At 37.9% G+C, this 20285-nt stretch overlaps 2 protein-coding genes across 3 annotated transcripts in view; both read right to left on the bottom strand.

The window, feature by feature from the left end:
- Window positions 1-217: 217 nt before the first annotated feature.
- LOC106893201 (transmembrane protein 181-like) lies at window positions 218-8998 on the bottom strand. Its single transcript, XM_014950972.1, has 7 exons — window positions 8947-8998; window positions 8175-8277; window positions 8026-8077; window positions 7303-7385; window positions 6070-6159; window positions 4419-4485; window positions 218-2336 (listed from the first exon to the last, which is right to left on the bottom strand). Exons 2-7 carry the CDS (start codon window positions 8272-8274, stop codon window positions 2258-2260), a joined length of 471 nt encoding a protein of 156 aa, XP_014806458.1. The 5' UTR covers window positions 8275-8277; window positions 8947-8998; the 3' UTR covers window positions 218-2257.
- A 2474-nt stretch (window positions 8999-11472) lies between these two features.
- The window catches only part of TMEM181 (transmembrane protein 181), a 33673-nt gene continuing 24860 nt past the window's right edge, over window positions 11473-20285 (bottom strand). For both annotated transcript variants that reach the window (XM_014950970.1, XM_014950971.1), the window contains exons 10-17: window positions 20133-20224; window positions 19069-19126; window positions 18297-18399; window positions 18148-18199; window positions 17425-17507; window positions 16192-16281; window positions 14541-14607; window positions 11473-13592 (exon numbers count right to left, since the gene is read on the bottom strand). In XM_014950970.1, coding sequence (XP_014806456.1) covers window positions 13514-13592; window positions 14541-14607; window positions 16192-16281; window positions 17425-17507; window positions 18148-18199; window positions 18297-18399; window positions 19069-19126; window positions 20133-20224 — 624 coding nt within the window. In that variant the 3' untranslated portion in view covers window positions 11473-13513. The remainder of the gene's footprint in view (window positions 13593-14540; window positions 14608-16191; window positions 16282-17424; window positions 17508-18147; window positions 18200-18296; window positions 18400-19068; window positions 19127-20132; window positions 20225-20285) is intronic.

Genomic DNA, 20285 nt, shown 5'->3' with positions numbered 1-20285 from the left:
AACCGTGTAAATATCGAATTCTGAAGACCTGATTCCTGCCACCCACTGTTACTCCAGTGAAAGTTGAAAGGACTTTGCAAATTCAAACAGCGGTAAGCCTCATAGTAAAAATGAGAATGGGCTCGTTTTAGGATACAAAGATATCCCCCGTACTTGTTAAATCTAAAAGAGAATGGGCTCGTTTTAGGATACAAAGATATCCCCCATACTTGGAGGTGCTGAAGGTACAGCTTACTGTAGTTCACGGGGGAAAAAACAAAAACCAACACACCACTAACCTGAAATACTTCTTTAATGTCTTCGTATATGGTGTTCTAAACTGACACTAATTAATTAAGAAATTAAAGGAAAAAACCTTCCCCTCCCCTGAGCAGTTTCCTTGGTTTAGCCATAGAATAGTGCTTTGGCTTCTAACAAATAAATGGTCCCCAGTACAGAAAGTTTTAAATTTCAAATATCCTCCAAAAATTTCACAGCTCTACATAATTTTAGGAAGTTTTCTCCCTCACACACGCGGAGTGTCTCACCACCCCCATCTTTAGCAGAGCACCGAGTTAATCATTTAATCTGAACTATTTTCTGACATGAAGCAGTTCCTTTGGTCCTCTCTAAACAAACTGCTCTCCTGTGAAGTCTCCCGTTCGTGATCTCCAGCAGCCACCAGGAGAGGTTACTGCAGTGGGAATGCTCCACAGCAGTCCTCGCATCAAAGCGGAACAAATCTATTTTTTCCCTAATACCATTCAGCAAATCAATCAAGTAGGACTTCATTGCACTCTTCTGCTTCAACTAGTTCAGTGAGGAGTACAATTCCCTAGTGTAAGCCAGCACCAGCTTCTGTCTAAGACATTAACAGTACTTTTGAGAGTCTTCTCTACAGCAGCAGGGCAGGGAAATGGTACAAGAGTCAATCACAGTCACAAAAAAAAAAAAAGATACTTTCAGACAGGTCAAGTACTTGAAAACAAAATTAATTAGAAACAAAACATCCTCTTAAATAAAGAGCTGAGCAACGGTGCAGGAGAAACCCAACTTTTAAATAGAGAAGCAGCAGCATTGTACCAGGAATACTGAATTCCCATAAAACTCTGCTCCAGCACAGACTGGAACACAGATAATAAAATGTCCTGGAAGTTCTGACGGGTACAAGTGGCGCCTGTGGTTATGACAAAGAAGTTGAACCATGGCTAGAACATGCCCAAAAGCCAACTCTCACACATGTTCAATACATGAACAACTGTTCCTAGGATGTAGAATAACTATTAATACACCTTAAGAAAAAAATCTGATGTAGAAAAAGCCTCTAAAAATGAAATGTTTGGAAATTTTAAATTAATCTCTGTGAAACTTTCACACTGTATTCTCTGCAAGTGTAACAATCTCCTCCAGCACACAAAAGCCCAGAAAGAAGAGTACTGGCTTCCTTCTGAGGTTTGTTGTTGCCTAAATATTTCTATTTAAAAGGGCTGTTTAAAAAAAAAAAAAAGGCAAAACAAACCCAAAGGCTTCTGTTGTGGCGGTAAAGCATGTTATGAAACATGTATTATACAGATCATTTTGCACCACTGAGGCTATTTTGGCTCACTAGAACTTGACTATTTGCACGTATCTCACACTAACAAATCTGGTAAACTTAAATGAATTTTAAAATATTCTTAAGTCTGTATCACTTCTTTGAATGAAGAATGGAAAGTTTGTGTTTTTCTTGCATTTAAAAAAAAAAAAAAGGAAAGAGAGAGAGAAAACCATAAACCATTTCATTCCCTGCTTCCAGCTCAATAGACTAAGGTAGAAAATTGAAAGGGAAATGAGGCACTTGGTACAGCAGTGGGCAATCCACAAAGGAGCTAACACAAATGCAACAGATGAATGACAATATGCTGGACATAACCCTCAGAACAACCCACCAGAAAACCAAGGAAGCAATTTTAAAATCAGCATATAATCAGTGATACTTCTAAATGGAAATAGGTTTCAAGATTTTAGTCCATAGACATCCTTCTATCAGGCATTTTATAAGATGCATAAAAATTTTGGTTTCTTATGTTTTCACCACAACCTTTTCAAGCATTGGGGTTTTTTTCAGTTTTAACTTTGTAAACAGAAACAGAAGCAGGATGTCCTTCCTGGGAGTCGGTGTTGAGATGTCAGCAGACTAAGAAAGCCAAGGAAGTTGTACATCTAGGAAAACTTCAGGATTGGTGTAATCCCACCTGATTGGTGTAATTCCACCTGAACAAGTCTGTCTACAGCAAAATCAATCACTGTCCGATTCCTCTTTATACTTGGCTCTAATAGCTTGGCCATTCTGAAGTGGCATTTCTTCATAGTCACTCCTGTGAAACAGATACTTGTTAAAAACTCTGAACACAGTGTTTAGATAGGAAGTCCAAAATAAACAGGGAAGTTCTAAACTGCATCAAATTGTTATTTGGGTAAGCAGCTGGTTATCTGTTTTGCTTCCTTGTGGTAGATATGAACAATATATTGACTTTTTTCCAGAAGACAATGCATAATAAAAGTTATTCCAGTGACTACAAGCCGCTCTTTGCAAGGGTTCACCTAGAAGCAAGCTGGTACTACTGCTACTCATCTAACTAGTGAAAGGCAAGCTCCCTCAGACAATGGCTACAGCTACAGCACAATCTTGTTCAGGTGACTGCAGCACTAACCCCACCCTCCCTGCTCCAACCATGTCCCTGTCCTTGGGGAGAGGTGCAAACAGCGAGGGCAGACGAGGAGTTTGTTCAGTGTCTCTGCAGAGACACCTGATGGGGATGGGTTTTCAGCACTACGATAATTCTCATATTATATAAACTCGCAGAAGTCCAGGAAATTTGGCTAGATTTGATTATTCTTATTTCATTAAGTGATGGATGCTTAAGGAGAGCCATTCTCCTTCTCTAAAGCATTTACGTATGAGCTGCTGCTTTGGTAACTCCACCTGACTCCCGCAATCTTTCCCAGTTAAAAAGGGAGTTCTTCCATTTCACATCTCACACAGCCCTCACTCCACGACCTGCCAGCACTCTAATTTAAAAAAATTTACAAACCTAATTACCTGTTTGTATCAGTGCCATGGCAATCCCTTTTAGAAACCAAAAAAAGAAGAAACAAAATAACATGCATTCTCATTGCATTGCTGTTTCAGAACATGGCTACCTTTCTGTTCTTTAGGCAAAATACTTTCATTAGCAACCTGCAAACTCTTCACTTATTTAACAAACAAAGAACATTACAAAAATAACACACTAAAGTAACTCTCCATAAGTAGTTTATAATCTTACCCATAAATCACATCATCATCTGAATCATTCAGCATTGAAAAAGCAGGATTGTCTTTCAACTGTGATTCTGGAAAATACAAACAGGGGTTAATTTAGCGCATTAAGTACAGAGATGTGGCTGTACTTCCAACCCAACACCGGAGCAACAGCCTTGACCACTTCCAAGACAACTACAATTCAACAAAGCTATATCCAAACAGGAATTCTCTCCTTTAAATTCTTCACCCTTTAGCCATAATGTCATGGTATTTGTAAGAGTTAAGGAGATGACGTAACTATCTAATCTTATTTTTAGATAGATATTCTCCATGTTGTATAAGCGGATTTCCTCCCTTGTGCAGTTCCCTATGTCATATTATTTCAACCTGCACGTAACAGTTAATTATGTCAGACTTCATTATTTTTAATCATTATTGAAAAGTTCATATGTATTTAAAAAGCACAGACCTCATTAACTTCTTGGTTATTTCTAAACTACAAATATAAGTCAACCGCAGTTGTAATCCCTTGCATGCAAGTCCATGATTAGCCGGTTATTTTTCATCCTTGTGCCTTACGGCGAGACGAGAGGAAGCACATACTTTCCATTGGCTGTTTAAGACAATTCCCTCTACCTTGTTTTAAGGCCTTCATTTCCTGCATAATCCGCTGTTGAGCTGCAGTTCCTAATTATGCGCAAGGAAAATTCAATCCAGGAATTTGCTATAAACATCTTTTTCCTGGCAGCTTTCTACTTTTCGCCTTCTATAAACTAATACTTCTTGCAATCCAACAGCAAGTTTTTTAACCTTATCCTCACCCAGGCATTTCTCTTGTCTTTCTTAAAGCTTTTTTTTTCTGTAAAAATTCCATCCATCTCTACTCTAAAATGTTTAGGGAAAGGACCGGCTCCAGTATTTAGTGCCTTTCCCCTGCACATGCAGTGTGCAAGATGTGACTGGACAGGGTGCCAGATCATCTTGTCTAGGCTCCCTTTCCCATGAAAGGTTGGACCAGAAGATCTTTCCAGGTCCCTTCCAACTCGGTTCTGTATTTTATACTCAATGTGAAAGGTTGGACCAGATGATCTTTCCAGGTCCCTTCCAACTCAAGCTGCTTTATGGTTCTGTAATTTATACTCAACAATCTTACCCATAAATCACATCATCATCTGAATCATTCAGCATTGAAAAAGCAGGATTGTCTTTCAACTGTGATTCTGGAAAATACAAACAGGGGTTAATTTAGCGCATTAAGTACAGAGATGTGGCTGTACTTCCAACCCAACACCGGAGCAACAGCCTTGACCACTTCCAAGACAACTACAATTCAACAAAACTATATCCAAACAGGAATTCTCTCCTTTAAATTCTTCACCCTTTAGCCATAATGTCATGGTATTTGTAAGAGTTAAGGAGATGACGTAACTATCTAATCTTATTTTTAGATAGATATTCTCCATGTTGCATAAGCGGATTTCCTCCCTTGTGCAGTTCCCTATGTCATATTATTTCAACGTGCACATAACAGTTAATTATGTCAGACTTCATTATTTTTAATCATTATTGAAAAGTTCATATGTATTTAAAAAGCACAGACCTCATTAACTTCTTGGTTATTTCTAAACTACAAATATAAGTCAACCGCAGTTGTAATCCCTTGCATGCAAGTCCATGATTAGCCGGTTATTTTTCATCCTTGTGCCTTACGGCGAGACGAGAGGAAGCACATACTTTCCATTGGCTGTTTAAGACAATTCCCTCTACCTTGTTTTAAGGCCTTCATTTCCTGCATAATCCGCTGTTGAGCTGCAGTTCCTAATTATCTGCAAGTAAAATTCAATCCAGGAATTTGCTATAAACATCTTTTTCCTGGCAGCTTTCTACTTTTCGCCTTCTATAAACTAATACTTCTTGCAATCCAACAGCAAGTTTTTTAACCTTATCCTCACCCAGGCATTTCTCTTGTCTTTCTTAAAGCTTTTTTTTTCTGTAAAAATTCCATCCATCTCTACTCTAAAATGTTTAGGGAAAGGACCGGCTCCAGTATTTAGTGCCTTTCCCCTGCACATGCAGTGTGCAAGATGTGACTGGACAGGGTGCCAGATCATCTTGTCTAGGCTCCCTTTCCCATGAAAGGTTGGACCAGAAGATCTTTCCAGGTCCCTTCCAACTCGGTTCTGTATTTTATACTCAATGCTTAAGTGGAGTCTAAAACGCTCAGTATAAAAATTTCTTCTACAGAATCTTTATCTGTTAGAGCGGGATAATGCTTTATAATCATCATGTGAGTCAGATTACATCCTCTACGTAGGAACGCAAAAACAGAAGTGCCACTGATTAAGTCCTTTATCTCTCTGTACATGGGCTCTGTGCAGCTCTCCCCCCACAGCAAGATCCCCAAAACCTCCCCATGTTAGAGACCAGCTTCACTCCTACTTTTCCAACAGTGTTCCCTATTTCAGAGTGCAGTGTGCCCGCGTGCCAACACATCAGCCTCATTGTTAAAACAAAGTAGAAATGAAGTATTGTTGCTCCTTAAGGACTGTCTGTGAGGCAGTGCAAAAGTTAGAGCATTATGTGCACACATCATATTGATTATAAGCTTGATTAAGAATTCAAGTCTAGCTAATTAGCTGCATACATTTTATGTCTTCCTTCATATTTTCAGTACTAATTTGCTCAGGGACAGTGCAACTTCTGCTTATGTTAACTCAAAGCAAATTGCAACAGTATTGAAACAACCAAAATACAAATGCCAGCTCTTGCCATATAAGTTTACCAGACAATTGCTTCCCACTTACCATATAGTGCATTCTTTGAGGGGGAATACACGAAGGCTAATGTGTAGAGATAAAAGTTCAATAAACCATAAAATGATAGGAATTCTGCTGGTATTAAGTGTCAAGGATATTGCTCAATATAGTTCCACACATATTAACTTTGGATACAAGACCTAAACCATACAAATCTGTTTCAATGGAAAGAATGTTTACCTTACTAAAGTTTGAGACCCTAAATGGCTGAACAAATCGCTATGTTTTAAATTTAAAGACAACAAATGTACTCAAGCTGTTTCAAGGTAAAGCTCCCACTGAAGACAAAGCTTTAGCTTAAACACAAGTAACATTTGCTGAGGTAAGGTTTTCTCTGGAGTGTAGGAGTACATAGTAAATTGAACTAAATCAATTTAGTTGAATCAGTTTAGAGCACTGAAGCTCTGCCTTCAATGGTGAAACAAAGCTGAGTAAGGGGGTGTTCAGGTGGGGTTGGTTTGCTTTGTTTATTTTTTTAAAAAGTTCTTCCTTGGCACACTGATTGAGAAGGAAGGAAAAAGGACTGTCTATGAATAGAGCACTGAAGACGGCTTCTTGACATAATTTTAGGAAAATGCTAATGGCTTTACATACTGTTTTCTACTAGCTCCCAACATATATCTAAGCTTACCAGTAACCGGAGCAGTTGCGATCACAGAGGTACTTTCAGGAAGAAGAATGAACTAGTATCTTATTGTTCAGGTCCAGAAATACAGTTTGTAATCCTGTTGCCAGCAGACATCAGAAATAGTCTCTCTCAAGCCACTTACATTCTCTGCTATGATCTCTTCCATATGTAGACTTTGACCAATAAACAAACTCACTTTCAGTGACTTCTAAGCTATTAATTTCTCAAATATTTTGGTACGGCCCATGCCAACTGATAAGTATACAGCAAACTGAAATCATACAGCAAGTACAACCAAATTTGTCACAATAACTTGTTAAAATTACTTGAATGCAGGCATATCTAGGCCTTCATTTCAAATGCAGTTGTGATTTATGTGATGTAAACAAACCAGACTGAAACTGTCTCAGCTCATAACCTTTACAAATGGCCATTATGAAATGCTGACGCGAAACCTCGATCAAAATAGACTGAACTTCAAAAGCCCACCTAGAAGCCAAAGGTCTCAGTCCTTAGGTATGTGATTTTAAAGTACCTTCAGCATAAAAACAGATTAAGATTCCTAATTCAGCAGTATCACAACAGAAGGATATAATTCTGATAATGAGTCGACAGCTCAGCAACAAAGTTGTCCTGTAGAACTTGTGCTCCAAAGCGTAGGTAGAGTATAACAATGCTGTGGAAAAAAGTCAAGAGCATGTGAGTGTACTGTGTCTTTAAAGCACAAAGTTGAAAGGGGAGCTGAAAAGTATATCAGAAAACAATTAAGTTAATCTGCTGACCATTTAAGATACATTTGCTCTCATAATTCTAAATTAAGAATGATTCTTTTGCCATTAAAAGTCAGCAGTCAACTGAGTAAAGTGGACCCCGTCCCCCCTTGGTCCCTTTCCCTCAGATTTCATCCACTACAGACAATACAAGAGTCAACAGTAATTTGACATAAAGGATTGGAGTGGGGGAGACAGATATTAACAATAACCTAATTCTAAACTTCTGCTTTGACTGGGTGAAGTTCACAAAGCTCCAAAAGAGGTGAATGGTGCACTGCTGACCAGCCTGCAGTACAGAAAACACCTCTGCTAAGAGAACCTCTAAATCTTGCAGTGTATTGCTGTGGTAACAGAAATGATATAAATTTAGTTCTAAAAGCCTTAGGAAGGGTTAAAAAATTAAGAAGAGCTTGCCACAACAATCATATCAAAAGACATTCCTCATTTTTACTGGCAATTTTATTATCAACAAAGTGTATTCAAAGCCCTGAAAAAAAGGTTCTAAAGTTACAATACTGAGAAATGTACTTTAAAAAGCCTTACCTAATGACAAGCACTACAAAGGTTAACGCGGTCAAGAATTTTAACCTGAGATCTGAAAAAGATTGAGAAAAGTTGTTATTAGTGAACTTATACCTCCATCTAGGATAAGCAAGCCTGTTTGGGGAAGAACCAAAAGAAATAATCCTTACCAACATAAGGCATGTTACGAAGTTCTGAACATGCCCTCACTATCAGGAACAAAAGGTAGAGAATGTATGTGGTTGCCACCACAAGGAAGAAGATTTTCATTCCCTATAAGAAGAGTGATAGTTTTTATTATTTAACGAGGTTTGGTCTATTCCTCCTTCTCTCAATAGAAATCATTATTTCCCAAAGCACAACACAGAACGGTCCATTTAGTCAGGGAGAGTAGGCTCACAAAAGGAAGTACAAAATAAGGATGGCTATACATCAAGGTAGGTTTTTGGGGCATGTAAAGAAAGGATGTTTAACAGGAATCATCATTTTGTCACTGAGTTCACACTGAGCTGAATCTCAATGGTTTTCTAAAAACTGAGCTCCTGAGAACAAAACAAGGACCCATATAAATCAGATCTTCCTTTAAAACAAGGAAGTCTGACATTTACTAGGACAGAGAATCTTGGCAGGAATAAGGATGTACAAAACTGACTTAGTAAGAGGCTTAAAAAAGTTCCTTTCAATCCCAACAGTCATAAGTCTGTGACTAAACTTGTGGTGTTGAGTACCCAGATTTGCAAGACAATTTACTTTTCTCATTGGGATGGGGCTCATTATGGTCTACGCATGATCTAAAGCAAAATTAAAAGTACCTTAGTCAGAATAAGACCATGTGACCAGCATTCGCTATTTCCTAAACCGTTATCGATTTTAATAGAAGAAACCCCATCTCCTTGTAACTCCACCTGACAATTTAATAGCAAGAAGACATTTCTGACTTACCTGGAAATTACCAGTGTCAACCCTGTATTGATATGTAGGATCACGTACTTCATTAACACTACAAAAGATTCAAAATGAAAAAGCGGTACTTAGAGCCTTAGACAAGACAAGGTCGAAAAGCTGTACTGACCAAGAAACCCACTAACAAAGAAAAGGTTTAAAGTTATGATGCAGAGTTTATAACTAAAGGTTTTGACTGTATAAATGGGTGCAATGACATTGATGACAGCAATTTACATTACATAACATCCTCCCTCTTTCCAAACCAAATTTTCAAGGAATAAGGGGGATTTCAGTTGTGAGCATGTCTGATTTTCCCACTTATCTTTTAGAAAAGATATGAACTTGTAAATTCCTACAAGCCTTCAGGATTTAGTATTTAAATTTATCCTTTGTGATAGAATTATACGTAAGAAATAAGTGGTATAAGCCCTTCCCTCATAGCAATTCTGCCGATACGGCATTAGCACGAGTATTTCCTGCAACTGCACTGCTTTCAACAGTGTACAACGGAATGGAGAAGGTTAGAAGGTATCTTCCTTCTGAGAAACAAAATAAGAGGCAAACACTTGAGACTAAAAAACTGAGCATGTTTTCTGGATGGGGAATAGCGACACCTTTACGTTAACACAACATTTTGGAAAAAAGAGATAAACACTAAACCAAGCAAAAGAACTGAGTCTGAAGGAGAGACTCCAAATCATAATTCCCTGGTTAATCTGTGCTGAGGGAGCCTCCAGGATCCCATCTGTATGTAATTAAGCAAATTTAAATAAGTGTAAGAAAATGGTACAGTTAGTCATTTGCTAGAAGGAAAAGAAAACCAAGATACAATATAAAGATATAAAACTTTATTATGAACATATTTAACAATGATTATGCACATGAAGTCTTCCAAGAAGCTCATTATCCAACTTTTGCTTGAAGTAAAATATTGGTTTTTTCCTTCATATTCCATAATAGCATGAAGTTTTCCGACATAAATGGATAATTTGCTGTCATTAACACAACTTCTAGACACATAGAATATTTAACACGTCCTCATGCACACTTTCTCAAAGCAGCATTTAATTACAGCTTCTCATTAAACAGAGCGCTTATCTTACACATTTTTATACCATTTTGGTACACAATTTTTCCATATTTTTCATTTTACATATTTACAAACTTCTAAAAAAAAAAAATTGTACAGTGATGCAAAGGTTATTACTGGCATAAGCAAAAGGAAATGGGGGGGAAATTAGGTGACTATGGATATGAAGTTGTCTTTTGGCTCAGAGAAAGACAATGGATCAAAGCCTTTCCTCGCCGGAATGGCCTTCCAATTTTCCCCAGTATTAATGCCACGGGTTGGTTGCACTCACTGGTCCTTACTGGTGTTAAGCCTTATGCTTCCTATTCTTTGCCAGTGCCAGGAGAGGTTCCAGCCAACTCCAACTGTTTTTAAAGCAAATACTACAAAAAATGGTTGCCACAAATGGCTCACACTCAATGATTATTGATTTCTTACAAGTCCCTCTTGATCACTGTGTACATGGAAGTCTTGCAGTTATTTAATAGGCATCTCCTCTAGAGCAGAACACTATGTTGTGGGGCTTTTGCGTACTTTTCTCATTTTATACAGTTCCATTAGTGAAGGAAATAATTAATTCCCTTAGCAGTAACGAAAGGGAAGCCAGGCTGCTTTCACCCGTAGCTTACAGTGCTTCACTCAGGTGAATTTATGCCACCTACTCCCAACCTGTTCACAGTCCGAATTGTAACATTCCTCAAATACTGTCTCTGCTTTCCAGTTGTGGAAATAAGTGAAAATGAGATTTTCTTACCAGCAGAGCAATTTCTTCATCTGCTTCACTGCTTTTGCCTTTTTACTGTATATTGAATTTGATGCGATGGTGCTTCAGCCAAGCTTATCATTACACTCCAGCACTTTCGCAACACAAAACTATTTCACATGGCAAACCTGGCTTAAATATAATCTAAAAATTAACAAAGAAACTATTTTCTCACTATTTTCATAGTGAGATATTTCTGTTAAGTACACATTTCCCATTCTCAGCTTTCCTGTTTCCGCTTTGAATGTTGTGATGTAGGAAAGTTAATGCAAACAAAATGGCAAGTGAAATGGGCTGAGAACAATTTAGAAAAAATCATCATCTCAAAGTTAGATTAAAAATATTTTCTTTAGCTACTGAAATCCCAAAGCATGACACTGTGTTTGAGGGTTAACTGTAACAACCAGTTCAGATGTGATAAGAAACATGAGTACATTTTGCACATCGGTCAGATCAAACATTTTTTCCCTTCAGAACAATTTACATCAGAAATAAACAATATCAGAGCCAAAAAGATCTGAATATATAAGAACCGTGTAAATATCGAATTCTGAAGACCTGATTCCTGCCACCCACTGTTACTCCAGTGAAAGTTGAAAGGACTTTGCAAATTCAAACAGCGGTAAGCCTCATAGTAAAAATGAGAATGGGCTCGTTTTAGGATACAAAGATATCCCCCATACTTGGAGGTGCTGAAGGTACAGCTTACTGTAGTTCACGGGGGAAAAAACAAAAACCAACACACCACTAACCTGAAATACTTCTTTAATGTCTTCGTATATGGTGTTCTAAACTGACACTAATTAATTAAGAAATTAAAGGAAAAAACCTTCCCCTCCCCTGAGCAGTTTCCTTGGTTTAGCCATAGAATAGTGCTTTGGCTTCTAACAAATAAATGGTCCCCAGTACAGAAAGTTTTAAATTTCAAATATCCTCCAAAAATTTCACAGCTCTACATAATTTTAGGAAGTTTTCTCCCTCACACACGCGGAGTGTCTCACCACCCCCATCTTTAGCAGAGCACCGAGTTAATCATTTAATCTGAACTATTTTCTGACACGAAGCAGTTCCTTTGGTCCTCTCTAAACAAACTGCTCTCCTGTGAAGTCTCCCTTTCGTGATCTCCAGCAGCCACCAGGAGAGGTTACTGCAGTGGGAATGCTCCACAGCAGTCCTCGCATCAAAGCGGAACAAATCTATTTTTTCCCTAATACCATTCAGCAAATCAATCAAGTAGGACTTCATTGCACTCTTCTGCTTAAACTAGTTCAGTGAGGAGTACAATTCCCTAGTGTAAGCCAGCACCAGCTTCTGTCTAAGACATTAACAGTACTTTTGAGAGTCTTCTCTACAGCAGCAGGGCAGGGAAATGGTACAAGAGTCAATCACAGTCACAAAAAAAAAAAAAGATACTTTCAGACAGGTCAAGTACTTGAAAACAAAATTAATTAGAAACAAAACATCCTCTTAAATAAAGAGCTGAGCAACGGTGCAGGAGAAACCCAACTTTTAAATAGAGAAGCAGCAGCATTGTACCAGGAATACTGAATTCCCATAAAACTCTGCTCCAGCACAGACTGGAACACAGATAATAAAATGTCCTGGAAGTTCTGACGGGTACAAGTGGCGCCTGTGGTTATGACAAAGAAGTTGAACCATGGCTAGAACATGCCCAAAAGCCAACTCTCACACATGTTCAATACATGAACAACTGTTCCTAGGATGTAGAATAACTATTAATACACCTTAAGAAAAAAATCTGATGTAGAAAAAGCCTCTAAAAATGAAATGTTTGGAAATTTTAAATTAATCTCTGTGAAACTTTCACACTGTATTCTCTGCAAGTGTAACAATCTCCTCCAGCACACAAAAGCCCAGAAAGAAGAGTACTGGCTTCCTTCTGAGGTTTGTTGTTGCCTAAATATTTCTATTTAAAAGGGCTGTTTAAAAAAAAAAAAAAGGCAAAACAAACCCAAAGGCTTCTGTTGTGGCGGTAAAGCATGTTATGAAACATGTATTATACAGATCATTTTGCACCACTGAGGCTATTTTGGCTCACTAGAACTTGACTATTTGCACGTATCTCACACTAACAAATCTGGTAAACTTAAATGAATTTTTAAAATATTCTTAAGTCTGTATCACTTCTTTGAATGAAGAATGGAAAGTTTGTGTTTTTCTTGCATTTAAAAAAAAAAAAAAGGAAAGAGAGAGAGAAAACCATAAACCATTTCATTCCCTGCTTCCAGCTCAATAGACTAAGGTAGAAAATTGAAAGGGAAATGAGGCACTTGGTACAGCAGTGGGCAATCCACAAAGGAGCTAACACAAATGCAACAGATGAATGACAATATGCTGGACATAACCCTCAGAACAACCCACCAGAAAACCAAGGAAGCAATTTTAAAATCAGCATATAATCAGTGATACTTCTAAATGGAAATAGGTTTCAAGATTTTAGTCCATAGACATCCTTCTATCAGGCATTTTATAAGATGCATAAAAATTTTGGTTTCTTATGTTTTCACCACAACCTTTTCAAGCATTGGGGTTTTTTTCAGTTTTAACTTTGTAAACAGAAACAGAAGCAGGATGTCCTTCCTGGGAGTCGGTGTTGAGATGTCAGCAGACTAAGAAAGCCAAGGAAGTTGTACATCTAGGAAAACTTCAGGATTGGTGTAATTCCACCTGATTGGTGTAATTCCACCTGAACAAGTCTGTCTACAGCAAAATCAATCACTGTCCGATTCCTCTTTATACTTGGCTCTAATAGCTTGGCCATTCTGAAGTGGCATTTCTTCATAGTCACTCCTGTGAAACAGATACTTGTTAAAAACTCTGAACACAGTGTTTAGATAGGAAGTCCAAAATAAACAGGGAAGTTCTAAACTGCATCAAATTGTTATTTGGGTAAGCAGCTGGTTATCTGTTTTGCTTCCTTGTGGTAGATATGAACAATATATTGACTTTTTTCCAGAAGACAATGCATAATAAAAGTTATTCCAGTGACTACAAGCCGCTCTTTGCAAGGGTTCACCTAGAAGCAAGCTGGTACTACTGCTACTCATCTAACTAGTGAAAGGCAAGCTCCCTCAGACAATGGCTACAGCTACAGCACAATCTTGTTCAGGTGACTGCAGCACTAACCCCACCCTCCCTGCTCCAACCATGTCCCTGTCCTTGGGGAGAGGTGCAAACAGCGAGGGCAGACGAGGAGTTTGTTCAGTGTCTCTGCAGAGACACCTGATGGGGATGGGTTTTCAGCACTACTATAATTCTCATGTTATATAAACTCGCAGAAGTCCAGGAAATTTGGCTAGATTTGATTCTTATTCCATTAAGTGATGGATGCTTAAGGAGAGCCATTCTCCTTCTCTAAAGCATTTACGTATGAGCTGCTGCTTTGGTAACTCCACCTGACTCCCGCAATCTTTCCCAGTTAAAAAGGGAGTTCTTCCATTTCACATCTCACACAGCCCTCACTCCACGACCTGCCAGCACTCTAATTTAAAAAAATTTACAAACCTAATTACCTGTTTGTATCAGTGCCATGGCAATCCCTTTTAGAAACCAAAAAAAGAAGAAACAAAATAACATGCATTCTCATTGCATTGCTGTTTCAGAACATGGCTACCTTTCTGTTCTTTAGGCAAAATACTTTCATTAGCAACCTGCAAACTCTTCACTTATTTAACAAACAAAGAACATTACAAAAATAACACACTAAAGTAACTCTCCATAAGTAGTTTATAATCTTACCCATAAATCACATCATCATCTGAATCATTCAGCATTGAAAAAGCAGGATTGTCTTTCAACTGTGATTCTGGAAAATACAAACAGGGGTTAATTTAGCGCATTAAGTACAGAGATGTGGCTGTACTTCCAACCCAACACCGGAGCAACAGCCTTGACCACTTCCAAGACAACTACAATTCAACAAAACTATATCCAAACAGGAATTCTCTCCTTTAAATTCTTCACCCTTTAGCCATAATGTCATGGTATTTGTAAGAGTTAAGGAGATGACGTAACTATCTAATCTTATTTTTAGATAGATATTCTCCATGTTGCATAAGCGGATTTCCTCCCTTGTGCAGTTCCCTATGTCATATTATTTCAACGTGCACATAACAGTTAATTATGTCAGACTTCATTATTTTTAATCATTATTGAAAAGTTCATATGTATTTAAAAAGCACAGACCTCATTAACTTCTTGGTTATTTCTAAACTACAAATATAAGTCAACCGCAGTTGTAATCCCTTGCATGCAAGTCCATGATTAGCCGGTTATTTTTCATCCTTGTGCCTTACGGCGAGACGAGAGGAAGCACATACTTTCCATTGGCTGTTTAAGACAATTCCCTCTACCTTGTTTTAAGGCCTTCATTTCCTGCATAATCCGCTGTTGAGCTGCAGTTCCTAATTATCTGCAAGTAAAATTCAATCCAGGAATTTGCTATAAACATCTTTTTCCTGGCAGCTTTCTACTTTTCGCCTTCTATAAACTAATACTTCTTGCAATCCAACAGCAAGTTTTTTAACCTTATCCTCACCCAGGCATTTCTCTTGTCTTTCTTAAAGCTTTTTTTTTCTGTAAAAATTCCATCCATCTCTACTCTAAAATGTTTAGGGAAAGGACCGGCTCCAGTATTTAGTGCCTTTCCCCTGCACATGCAGTGTGCAAGATGTGACTGGACAGGGTGCCAGATCATCTTGTCTAGGCTCCCTTTCCCATGAAAGGTTGGACCAGAAGATCTTTCCAGGTCCCTTCCAACTCGGTTCTGTATTTTATACTCAATGCTTAAGTGGAGTCTAAAACGCTCAGTATAAAAATTTCTTCTACAGAATCTTTATCTGTTAGAGCGGGATAATGCTTTATAATCATCATGTGAGTCAGATTACATCCTCTACGTAGGAACGCAAAAACAGAAGTGCCACTGATTAAGTCCTTTATCTCTCTGTACATGGGCTCTGTGCAGCTCTCCCCCCACAGCAAGATCCCCAAAACCTCCCCATGTTAGAGACCAGCTTCACTCCTACTTTTCCAACAGTGTTCCCTATTTCAGAGTGCAGTGTGCCCGCGTGCCAACACATCAGCCTCATTGTTAAAACAAAGTAGAAATGAAGTATTGTTGCTCCTTAAGGACTGTCTGTGAGGCAGTGCAAAAGTTAGAGCATTATGTGCACACATCATATTGATTATAAGCTTGATTAAGAATTCAAGTCTAGCTAATTAGCTGCATACATTTTATGTCTTCCTTCATATTTTCAGTACTAATTTGCTCAGGGACAGTGCAACTTCTGCTTATGTTAACTCAAAGCAAATTGCAACAGTATTGAAACAACCAAAATACAAATGCCAGCTCTTGCCATATAAGTTTACCAGACAATTGCTTCCCACTTACCATATAGTGCATTCTTTGAGGGGGAATACACGAAGGCTAATGTGTAGAGATAAAAGTTCAATAAACCATAAAATGATAGGAATTCTGCTGGTATTAAGTGTCAAGGATATTGCTCAATATAGTTCCACACATATTAACTTTGGATACAAGACCTAAACCATACAAATCTGTTTCAATGGAAAGAATGTTTACCTTACTAAAGTTTGAGACCCTAAATGGCTGAACAAATCGCTATGTTTTAAATTTAAAGACAACAAATGTACTCAAGCTGTTTCAAGGTAAAGCTCCCACTGAAGACAAAGCTTTAGCTTAAACACAAGTAACATTTGCTGAGGTAAGGTTTTCTCTGGAGTGTAGGAGTACATAGTAAATTGAACTAAATCAATTTAGTTGAATCAGTTTAGAGCACTGAAGCTCTGCCTTCAATGGTGAAACAAAGCTGAGTAAGGGGGTGTTCAGGTGGGGTTGGTTTGCTTTGTTTATTTTTTTAAAAAGTTCTTCCTTGGCACACTGATTGAGAAGGAAGGAAAAAGGACTGTCTATGAATAGAGCACTGAAGACGGCTTCTTGACATAATTTTAGGAAAATGCTAATGGCTTTACATACTGTTTTCTACTAGCTCCCAACATATATCTAAGCTTACCAGTAACCGGAGCAGTTGCGATCACAGAGGTACTTTCAGGAAGAAGAATGAACTAGTATCTTATTGTTCAGGTCCAGAAATACAGTTTGTAATCCTGTTGCCAGCAGACATCAGAAATAGTCTCTCTCAAGCCACTTACATTCTCTGCTATGATCTCTTCCATATGTAGACTTTGACCAATAAACAAACTCACTTTCAGTGACTTCTAAGCTATTAATTTCTCAAATATTTTGGTACGGCCCATGCCAACTGATAAGTATACAGCAAACTGAAATCATACAGCAAGTACAACCAAATTTGTCACAATAACTTGTTAAAATTACTTGAATGCAGGCATATCTAGGCCTTCATTTCAAATGCAGTTGTGATTTATGTGATGTAAACAAACCAGACTGAAACTGTCTCAGCTCATAACCTTTACAAATGGCCATTATGAAATGCTGACGCGAAACCTCGATCAAAATAGACTGAACTTCAAAAGCCCACCTAGAAGCCAAAGGTCTCAGTCCTTAGGTATGTGATTTTAAAGTACCTTCAGCATAAAAACAGATTAAGATTCCTAATTCAGCAGTATCACAACAGAAGGATATAATTCTGATAATGAGTCGACAGCTCAGCAACAAAGTTGTCCTGTAGAACTTGTGCTCCAAAGCGTAGGTAGAGTATAACAATGCTGTGGAAAAAAGTCAAGAGCATGTGAGTGTACTGTGTCTTTAAAGCACAAAGTTGAAAGGGGAGCTGAAAAGTATATCAGAAAACAATTAAGTTAATCTGCTGACCATTTAAGATACATTTGCTCTCATAATTCTAAATTAAGAATGATTCTTTTGCCATTAAAAGTCAGCAGTCAACTGAGTAAAGTGGACCCCGTCCCCCCTTGGTCCCTTTCCCTCAGATTTCATCCACTACAGACAATACAAGAGTCAACAGTAATTTGACATAAAGGATTGGAGTGGGGGAGACAGATATTAACAATAACCTAATTCTAAACTTCTGCTTTGACTGGGTGAAGTTCACAAAGCTCCAAAAGAGGTGAATGGTGCACTGCTGACCAGCCTGCAGTACAGAAAACACCTCTGCTAAGAGAACCTCTAAATCTTGCAGTGTATTGCTGTGGTAACAGAAATGATATAAATTTAGTTCTAAAAGCCTTAGGAAGGGTTAAAAAATTAAGAAGAGCTTGCCACAACAATCATATCAAAAGACATTCCTCATTTTTACTGGCAATTTTATTATCAACAAAGTGTATTCAAAGCCCTGAAAAAAAGGTTCTAAAGTTACAATACTGAGAAATGTACTTTAAAAAGCCTTACCTAATGACAAGCACTACAAAGGTTAACGCGGTCAAGAATTTTAACCTGAGATCTGAAAAAGATTGAGAAAAGTTGTTATTAGTGAACTTATACCTCCATCTAGGATAAGCAAGCCTGTTTGGGGAAGAACCAAAAGAAATAATCCTTACCAACATAAGGCATGTTACGAAGTTCTGAACATGCCCTCACTATCAGGAACAAAAGGTAGAGAATGTATGTGGTTGCCACCACAAGGAAGAAGATTTTCATTCCCTATAAGAAGAGTGATAGTTTTTATTATTTAACGAGGTTTGGTCTATTCCTCCTTCTCTCAATAGAAATCATTATTTCCCAAAGCACAACACAGAACGGTCCATTTAGTCAGGGAGAGTAGGCTCACAAAAGGAAGTACAAAATAAGGATGGCTATACATCAAGGTAGGTTTTTGGGGCATGTAAAGAAAGGATGTTTAACAGGAATCATCATTTTGTCACTGAGTTCACACTGAGCTGAATCTCAATGGTTTTCTAAAAACTGAGCTCCTGAGAACAAAACAAGGACCCATATAAATCAGATCTTCCTTTAAAACAAGGAAGTCTGACATTTACTAGGACAGAGAATCTTGGCAGGAATAAGGATGTACAAAACTGACTTAGTAAGAGGCTTAAAAAAGTTCCTTTCAATCCCAACAGTCATAAGTCTGTGACTAAACTTGTGGTGTTGAGTACCCAGATTTGCAAGACAATTTACTTTTCTCATTGGGATGGGGCTCATTATGGTCTACGCATGATCTAAAGCAAAATTAAAAGTACCTTAGTCAGAATAAGACCATGTGACCAGCATTCGCTATTTCCTAAACCGTTATCGATTTTAATAGAAGAAACCCCATCTCCTTGTAACTCCACCTGACAATTGAATAGCAAGAAGACATTTCTGACTTACCTGGAAATTACCAGTGTCAACCCTGTATTGATATGTAGGATCACGTACTTCATTAACACTACAAAAGATTCAAAATGAAAAAGCGGTACTTAGAGCCTTAGACAAGACAAGGTCGAAAAGCTGTACTGACCAAGAAACCCACTAACAAAGAAAAGGTTTAAAGTTATGATGCAGAGTTTATAACTAAAGGTTTTGACTATAAATTGGTGCAATGACATTGATTCCAATGGAGTCACGGCAATTTACATTACATGACATCCTCCCTCTTTCCAAACCAAATTTTCAAGGAATAAGGGGGATTTCAGTTGTGAGCATGTCTGATTTTCCCACTTATCTTTTAGAAAAGATATGAACTTGTAAATTCGTACAAGCCTCCAGGATTTAGTATTTAAATTTATCCTTTGTGATAGAATTATACGTAAGAAATAAGTGGTATAAGCCCTTCCCTCATAGCAATTCTGCCGATACGGCATTAGCACGAGTATTTCCTGCAACTGCACTGCTTTCAACAGTGTACAACGGAATGGAGAAGGTTAGAAGGTATCTTCCTTCTGAGAAACAAAATAAGAGGCAAACACTTGAGACTAAAAAATTGAGCATGTTTTCTGGATGGGGAATAGCGACACCTTTACGTTAACACAACATTTTGGAAAAAAGAGATAAACACTAAACCAAGCAAAAGAACTGAGTCTGAAGGAGAGATAACATAGCTTGACCAAGCAGTGGCAGGTTTAATAGTTGGGAAAGTTTGGTCCAGCTGTGTAACAGCTAACTACAGACCTAGCACTAGAGGCAGTATTTTAGGGAGCCATGACATACTGACAAAGTAGTGATTTCTAGAGCTCGCTCTGATCTACAAAATTATGTACTACTAGATGGTCCATGGGGAATTCCGTGTTCAAATCAGTCATGGTTTGCAAAAAAAAAAAAGATGTAAGAATTTTAACTCCATTCCTATATCATAATCAGGGCATTAAGAAACACATATCACTAATTATAAACAATCTTCTCATTCTTGAACACTCTCAGGTTGTTATTTTTGCACTAAACTTTAAATTACTTACGTTTGCCATATCCCCAGTGTAACAGAGGCCAGCCACAATAGTCCAACAATAAAGAATTTGGGCAGATAGAAAGTTAAGCACTTCCTTTCTCCCTGTTGAGAAACAATAGCGTGATGAAGCACTGAACCCACATTTGAGATTTCATTCGTTCTT

Source organism: Calidris pugnax, unplaced genomic scaffold, assembly GCF_001431845.1.
Source record: "Calidris pugnax isolate Ruff unplaced genomic scaffold, ASM143184v1 scaffold24, whole genome shotgun sequence".
NCBI classification, from domain to species: domain Eukaryota; kingdom Metazoa; phylum Chordata; class Aves; order Charadriiformes; family Scolopacidae; genus Calidris; species Calidris pugnax.
This window is presented reverse-complemented; position numbering and strand designations above follow the sequence as displayed.